The sequence below is a fragment of the Chrysochloris asiatica genome, unplaced genomic scaffold (assembly GCF_000296735.1).
Source record: "Chrysochloris asiatica unplaced genomic scaffold, ChrAsi1.0 scaffold00301, whole genome shotgun sequence".
NCBI classification, from domain to species: domain Eukaryota; kingdom Metazoa; phylum Chordata; class Mammalia; order Afrosoricida; family Chrysochloridae; genus Chrysochloris; species Chrysochloris asiatica.
Genome location: NW_006408819.1, coordinates 976,994 through 985,874, shown reverse-complemented (window position 1 = coordinate 985,874; position 8,881 = coordinate 976,994). Strand labels below are relative to the sequence as shown.

The 8,881-nt window shown below is 37.9% G+C and overlaps 1 protein-coding gene across 1 annotated transcript in view; it reads right to left on the bottom strand.

Moving 5' to 3' along the window:
• The window catches only part of GABRA3 (gamma-aminobutyric acid (GABA) A receptor, alpha 3), a 306,376-nt gene that overhangs the window by 78,408 nt on the left and 219,087 nt on the right, over positions 1-8,881 (bottom strand). The window contains exon 5 of the mRNA XM_006874786.1: positions 5,511-5,593. Coding sequence (XP_006874848.1) covers positions 5,511-5,593 — 83 coding nt within the window. The remainder of the gene's footprint in view (positions 1-5,510; positions 5,594-8,881) is intronic.

Sequence of the window (8,881 nt, the reverse complement as noted above, 5' to 3'; positions counted from 1 at the left end):
CTGTAGGATAAGCACAGGACTGCTAACCACAAGGTTAATGGTACAAACCCACTAGCTGATTCTTGGAAGTCCCATAAAGGGTTGCTATGAGTCAACTGATTCAATGGTATTTGACAACAACAAAAAACAGTTTTTTCAAGCTGAAATTGATCAAACATTCAGTCAAGATGCATTGATAATTACTGGTGATTGGAATTTGAAGACTGGAAATAAAGAGGAAGGATAGTTAGTTGGAAAATGTGACCTTGGTGATAGAAATGATGCTAGAGAGTAGGCAAGACTAATAACATTCGTTGCTATTATCTTTTTAAAACAACATACAATTGACCTCTCCAGATGGAATATACAGAAATCAAATTGACTACACCTGTGGAAACAGTAGTAAAGCTCCATATTATCCGCTAAAACAAGACCAGGTGCAGACTGTGAAACAGACCATCAATTGTTCACATGCAAGTTTAGGATGAAGCTGAAATAAACCAATACAAGTCCTCAAGAGCTAAAACATGATCTTGAATGCATCCCACCTGAATTTAGAGACCATCTCAAGAACAGATTTGATGCATTAGACAGTAATGACCAAAGACAGGAAGAGTGTGGGATGACATCAAGAAATTCATACAAGAAGCAAGTAAAGGTCATTAAAAGAAAAGGCAAAAATGGATGTTGGAAGAGACTCTGACATTTGCTCTTGAGCATAGCAAAGCTAAAACAAATGGAAATAAGGAGGTAAAAGGTGAACAGAAAATTCTAAAGGGTGGCTAAATAAGAAAAACTAAAATATTATAATGCAACATGCAAAGACATGGAGCTAAAACCCAAAAAGGTAAGAACATTCCCAACATTTATCCATCTGAAAGAACTGAAGAAAGATTCAGACCTCGACTTTAAATATTACAGGATTCTTGGGCAAAATATTGAATGATGCAGAAATTATCAAGACGATAGAATTTATGCACAGAATCCAGTACCAAATTTTTTTTTTAAAAAGGGTCTTTGTTCAACCATTTGAAGATTTAGCATATGATCAATAACCGATAGTACCCAAGGAAGAATTCCAAGATGCACTGAAGTCTGAAGTCATCAGCACAAACAGTGCTCCAGATACAAATGAAAATCTTTCAACACACTGACATAGCATTGGAGACATTCACTCATATATGTCAAGAAAATTGGAAGACAGATACCTGGCCAGCTAATTAGAAAGGATCCATATTTGTGTCCATTCCAAAGAGGTTATGCAAGAGAATGCGGATATCATTGAACCATATCAGTAATATTTCATGCAAGTAAAGTTTTGCCGAAGATAATACAATACTGAATGTAGAAGTACATGAACAGAGAACTGCCAGAAATTCAAGCTAGAATTAGAAGAGGACATGAATATAGGGATACGATTTCTGACATCAGATAGAGCTTGGCTGAAAGCAGAGACTACCAGAATGATATTTACTTGTGCTTTATTGACTGTGCAAAGACTTTTGACTGAGTGGATCATGTCAAAGTATGGATAGCATTTCACATAATGGACATTCCAGACAGTTAATTGTGCTGACAAGGAACTTGTACTGACAAGGAACTTGTACATAGAGCATGAGGCAGTTGATCTAACAGAACAACGGAGAGCAGAATGTTTTTAAACCAGGAAAGGTGTGTGCAAGGTTGTATCCTTTGAATATATTTATTCATTCTGTGTGCTGAGCAAATATCTAAGAAATTGGATTATAAAAAGAAAAACATAGCATCAGAATTGGAGGAAAGCTCATTAACAACTTGTGATATGCAGTTGATACAACCTTGCTTACTGGAAGTGAAGAGTACTTAAAATACTTACTGATGAACATAAAGATCACAACCTTCATTATGGATCACACCTCAATGTAAAGAAAACAAAAATCCTCACAACTGGACCAAGAAATAACATCATGATGTTGTTGTTGTTGTTATGTGCCTTTGAGACAGTTCCAACTCACAGTGACCATGTCTAGGGTTTCCAAGGAGCAGCTAGTGGGTTTTAACAAACCAATCTTGCAGCATAAACCAACCTTGTGTTTAAGTGCATTATCCTGCAATGCCACACCAACATCATGATAAATGGAGAAAAGACTACAGTTGTCAAAGTTTTTTTGTTTTGTTTTGTTTTTTGCTTGGCTCCTAATTAACACTCATGCAAGCAGCAGCTAAGAAATAAAATGATTAATTGCATTAGGCAAATCTGCTGCAAAAGACCTCTTTAAAATATTCAAGAGCAGAGATGTAAGTATGAGGAATAAGGTGCACCTAACCCAAGCAATGGTATTTTCAACAGCCATGTATGCATGTGACAGTTGGACAATGAATAAGGAAGACCATAGAAGAATTGGTGCTTCTGCATTATGGTGTTGGAGAAGAATACTGAAAGTACCACGGACTGCCAGAAAAACAAACAAATCTGTATTGTAAGAAGTACAGCCAGAATGTTTCTTAGAAGCCAGGATGATGAGACTTTGTCTCTCTTATTTTGGACAGGTTATCAGGAGGGCCAGTCCCTGGAGAAGTACATCATGCTTAGTAAAGTGGAAGGTCAGTGTACCAGACGAAGACTCCCAATGAGATGAATTGACAAAGTGGCAGCAGCAAAGGACTCAAACAATTGTGAGGATGACACAAGACTGGGTAGTTTTGTTCTGTTGTCCACAGCATTGCTATGAGTCAGAACAAACTAGATGGCACCTAACAACAGCATCAGATAAAGATTAAAGGAGTACAAAGAGTTATACTAAATCATTTCAAGAAATAACATATGATCAAAAGCCAATGATACAAAAGTTCAAGCTGCACTGAAGGCACTGGCAAGGAACAAGTGTCCGTGAATTGATGGAATACAAATTGAAAACTTTCAACAGAATTATGCAGCTCTAGAGCTAAATAGGGCAGAGGTAAATAGTGATGTATGATACCTTGGAACAATAGGGCTCTGTGATACAGGGATAGAGACATAGTCTGAATGGGAAAAGGAAGGGCAAAAAATGTTAAGCTGCTTGACTGTCTTATGAATATTTGCTTCCCTTGCCTACTATTGTAAAATAGACACTTGAATGGGATATAAAGGAATACCAGGAAACATGATTTCAGAAAGCTTATAAGCCCGTCTTCAGCCTATAAATTGATTGGCATACCTAAAGGGGATTCTAGAACTTGCCCAGTAAAATAGGATTCTTGTGGAGCCTTTGCAGAGTATAGGACCTTAGGTGGAATCATGAGCCCTATCCAGAGCCTTCTGAGGTGGGGCATTCTCACTGGAAAGGACAAGCAGACCAGCTGGAACAGAAGATATTTCTTGAAAGAAAGCCCAGCAGGAAAAATGCAAAACAAAAATGGCAGAACGATTGGTTACATGATTCGCTACTACAAAAATAAGAAAGTTGTTCACCAGGGATCCATTAAGGCAAGCAATCAAGTCCCTTCAGGACAAATCCCCTAAGAATGGAACTCAAAGAGAACACATGAATAGACATGTAAGATTGCTGGTGACTACATTGGTCAACATGTAAGTGGAAGAGGCGGAAAGCAATGAAGAAATAAGCGGAGTACAAACGCATTCCATAGACTCCCGTTGACCTGGAGATGAGAGAGAGAAGAGGAAGGGCTGGTTGGTCCAAAGTGTGGTTAGACCTGGGGACTCTTGAGTCCATGGACGAGGACATAGCTACAGAGGGCTAGAGCTGAGAGTAAAGAGTCCAGCTGATATGAAGTGAAATGCACATAATGCCCAAACTTGTAAATAGTACTCATTTGACTTAGCCTCAATGGTTTGATGACCAGAACTCAAATAAAGAAAGACCAAAAAAAATTTTTTTTGATTAAAAAAAAATGCAAATTGCTAAAATGTGATGAACTTGATGTAGTAGCTCAAAATACCAACCGAGAGGGAAGGAATCTTCAAATCAAGTGTCAGTGCTATCCCCTCTGTATACAGGGTAGATAGGGATGGGCAACTTAGACACTGGCTACCTAAAATGGGGTTGGGGGGCTATAAAGGCACAAAGTGACTGGCTTACAAGTTTTCAAGAGGGAGTGGAGTTTCAGAGTGTGCAGAGCAAGGTAGAATCCCCACTGAATAGTTTTCATCTTATCTAGATGGATCTGGTAAAAGGAGATAGGGATAAGATTCTTATGACTCAATAGTGAATAATTGTTATCATGGCTAATTACGGTTGCCACAACTGTAAAGGTAGACATTTTATAACAAAAAAGGTGGAGTAGTTAATCTTACATTCCAGAAACAGAAGATTCTAGGACCATGAAGGGAGAAGAGTGTGAATGGAATGTGGGACTCTCTCCAGAGATAGAGTCTATTCAGTGACACCAAAATGAAGGCAGAGATGAGGACACGGAGAGAAGAGCAGCTGAAGTCTCTAGACTCATGGAAAGAGAAAGACTATGTGCTGGCAGCCAAGAAACAGGCTTGCAGAATGTGCCCTTTGATTGTTTAAATTATTATTCCTGAGTGGTTTTGTGTACATCCTCCCCTCCCCACTCTATAAATAAATAAACAGCAGAGAGAATGGAAACAAATACTGTTGAATGATCATGCACGGAGGGGATTGTAGTGTTTGCAAAGAAATGATGAGTGTAAAACCAATGTTCTCCCATGTAAACTATCACTCAATTCACAATAAAAATAATAAAATAAAATAAAATGATGCACGCGCGCACACACATGCACACACACACATATATAGTGCATTTTACAAGGTCTTTGAATCTGATTGTTTCCTTTTCCTGGAGTACTATTTCCTCAGATGTCTGCATTTGCAATTTCCTGTACCTTAGTAAAAATTTTGCTGAAATGTTATCTTTTTGCAGAGGACTGTCCTGATTACTTCTATCATAAAATGCAATGGAAATGTTTATGCCCTGTAGTTGCAGTACTTTTATTTTTTCCCATTTCGTTTCTCATCTAATGACATAGTATATCATTTTAATACTTTACTTATACTTGATTTTTTCTTTGTCATCATTCTCACCACTATAATATATGCTCCACAAGGACAGGGTACATTCCAAGCTCCTAAAATAGAGTCTGGTACACAAGTGGCAATCTTAAATTATTTGGTGAATTAGTGACTGAAAATAATATGCAACATGTAATTAGTTGGGTCTTTTCAAATGCACTGTCTACTTCATGTAGAGTCTCATCTTGCCTACCATTTACTCTTGAGAACTGAAGAGAAGTAAATTAGAATACAGGTAGAATGGATATTTCAAATAATAAAAACACCATGTTAATGACAGAGAAATTAGTCTGAGATGGCGAAATAAGGTTTGTTGTTTAGAAAGAAAACACTATTAAAGGGCATGTTTTCTGCTCGTCTTCAGTTAGTAACACTCATATCCATTCTCCCTGCCTTTCATCCATACTACCCTTGGTAAAAATCTCAGCTTTAGAAACTCCTAGGAGGAAAATTGAAAATATTACAGTTTCTTTGGAAGAAGATTGGGTAAGCAAAACGGGAGAAAATACGCACAGCTTCCAAACTTCAGTGGGCAGGCATGTACATCCATGGGGAAATCTTCCAAATGCATGGGGCATTCCGCATGAATTGTTAACCTAAAAGAGAAGAGAAGAGAAAATGAAATTAAACTAAAGCAAACAGTATTCAACACGGAGCTCAATTCCTATTCTCCACCAAAAGAGTGCTCCTAAGAATCACAGTAGATTTATTTGTTTAGATTCACTGAGACACAAGTCTTTATGAGCACAATGGATAGATTCAGTGGACTAGGAAGCCTCTCAAAGTAGTGCATGGTATGGAGATATTTAGATCAGCCCAGAATCCTATCCTGCCACCTTTAGAAAAATAAGTATAACTTTTCTTGTCTAAATGTGATCCCTTAATCAGCCCCCAAGAAGCCTGGAAACACCAGGGCACTGACTCATTCTCTCCTGATCACAGTTTAGTTATCTCTGAAATTGGGTTAATAATCCTGATTCTTCTCAGCAGGCTATCATGCAAGTCAACCAATTTAAAGATTGCACTGGAAAGGAGACATGTATAGAAAGAATGTCTTTACCCTGATAATGACAGACACAAAAGATGGTTCTGTTGCTCACAGCAACTGAAAAAGATGACTCTTAAAGTACATACACACAACAGAAAATTTAACAGTAAAGGAGGACACCAGAGACCTCTGAGGGCAAATCTGAATAGCTCATTCTTTTCCAACATGTGGGAGCACTAGAATGGATTCCTCAATGGGAATCTGTATGGGGTCTGATTTACCCTGTCCACATACCCAGGTGGGAGGTCCTGGAAGCAGTATTCTCTCATCTTACAAGGTGGTTTAATATCCTTTCCTCCTTTCCACTTTTCTCCCTCTCAGAAATAGTTTTTATAAAATCCTATAATGTGCCAGTTCCTGTGTTCAGTTATAGTGGTGGAAATGACAAGCTTGGTACAGAGCCTTAGTGTCTTTTCTTTCTAATGGAGGGAGAAAAATAAGTATATGTGTGTATGTACATACAAACTGTGATCAGAACTATGAAGAACTCGAAACTATGAAGAACTGAGAATTCGAAACACTGTATCGGACAAAGAATAAGCCCCACTTTCCTTTTGGTCACTAACTTGGAACTTATAGCCACGTATTAGAAATGTAGTAAAGTGGTCAGGGTGTGCCCTTTGGAATCAGATGGACTTGGCTTCGAATTCTAATCCCATCCATTTAAGAATGTGAGATCATATAGACACAACTCGTACTTTCTGTTCACTGCTGTATCCCCATTAAGCAGTACAGTGGTGGGCATATTGTTGTTGTTGTTAGGTGCTATTGAGTCAGTACTGACTCATAGCGACCTTACACACGGCAGAATGAAACACTGCCTGATCTTGAGCCAACCTTACCACTATTGCCACACTTGAGTCCATTGATCCTGCCTCTTGGCCAATCCATCTCATTGGGGGTCTTCCTCTTTTTCTCTGACCCTACACCTTACCAAACATGATGTCCTTCTCCAGAGACTGCTCCCTCCGGACAATATGTCTGAAGTATGAGAGACGAAGTTTGGCCATCTTGGCCTCCATGGAGCACTCTGGCTGCACTTCTTCCAAAATAAATCTATTGGTCCTTTTGGCAGCCCATGGCACTTTCAATATTCTCCTCCAACACCATAACTCAAAAGCATCAATTCTTCTATGGTCTTCTTTATTCACTGTCCAGCTTCTGCATGCATATGAAGTTACTGAAAATACCATGACTTGGGACAGGCGCACCTTAGTCCTCAAGCTGACATCTTTGTTCTTCAACACTTTAAAAAGGTCGTGTGTAGCAAATTTGCCTAATGAAATACGTCACATAGCAGGAATTAAAAATGGCTTCTAAATGAATGAATGTATGAATAAAAGTAGTTAACACCACTTGGACCATATAGAAAGAAGTTGTACATTAGGCTGAAAAAGTAGATGTTGTAGCGCTGTGAATACTATTAAAACTGAAAACTTGCTGTCTGATGGAAAGCTCCTTATGAGGCCTATGATTCCTCTTTTTAGAAACGTGAAAATAGAATGGAGAAGGACTTTCCTGGGATCACATATATATTTGGACAAAACCTGAGAATTTAATTCTATCATGACTTCTAGATCAGAGTATTCTCATTTCATAGTACAGGAAAGGTACATACATAGTTAAGGTACGCCTTTCTAGGTGAAGTTTATGGCTCAAAGTAGTTAGAGCAGAATTCTTACTTTTACTGTTACTTACTTGTTTACATAAGGAGAGGCTTTCCAGTTCTGACAAAGCCTTGAATTTTAAGATGTGGGTGAACACTGCTGTTTTTCAAACTTACTTAGAAATTAAAGCCATGGAAATAAAAGACCAAGGTACCCAAGACCAAGTAAGTAGTTTGTTGGAATTTCCTCTATGAAATTTTGGAGAAATGACCTTCAGATCGGGCATCCACCTGAAATGTTACATCTTTATAGGCAAGACTGCCCAATAGAACCTTAGGAAAACATCACCATGCCACATATAAACATCTTCTGCTTTCTAGTTTATATATGAAAAAAATAAAAATTTATTAAGGTACAGTTTACATATAATGTTGAGGTTGCTATGTGTGTCTCACTTCCATCTCACGACAACATTGTATAGAGTTTCCGAGGCTGTGAATCTTTCCAGGGGCAGAAAGCTTCATCGTTCTCCAAAGGAACAGATATTGAGCTCAAATTGCCCACCTTGTGCTGTTTATCCTACAGAGTCACCATGGTCTCCTACATATAATAAAATTCATTGTTTAAAATCATATGAATTGATGAATTTTGACAAATGTATACACCCATGTAACTACCATCAGATCAAAATAGATAGCATTTCCATAACCCCCCAAACTTCTCCTCATGCCCCTTTGCAGTCGGTCCTCCAGTCCCCAGGCCCTGGCCATAAGCAACTACTAGCTATATCCTTACCATCACTTGGCTTTTGCCAGTCTCTTTGGATTGTAGTCATTCTAGTAGGTGTGTAGTGGTATTTCCATGACAATTAGTGATGTTAAGCCTCCTTCCATATATGTCATTTTCTATGAAATGTCTTACAACTATTTGTCACATTAATATACTAGTACTTTGTGTTTTCATGCTATTGTGAAAGTTTTTTGTTTTTTTTTTTCATTTTTTCATATATACACAAATACTTGACTTCTGTACATTGATCTTGTATTCTGTGAACATGCTAAATTCAATCATAACTTTTGGTAGCTTTTTTTGATAAATTCCTTGGGATTTTTTATGTTAACAATCATGATGACGACTAATAAAGGCAGTTGTCCTTTATTTTATTTTGTTTTCTTCCTTTATTTTACTGGCTAAAACTTCCTATATAAAGTTTGATGTGTTGTTGTTGT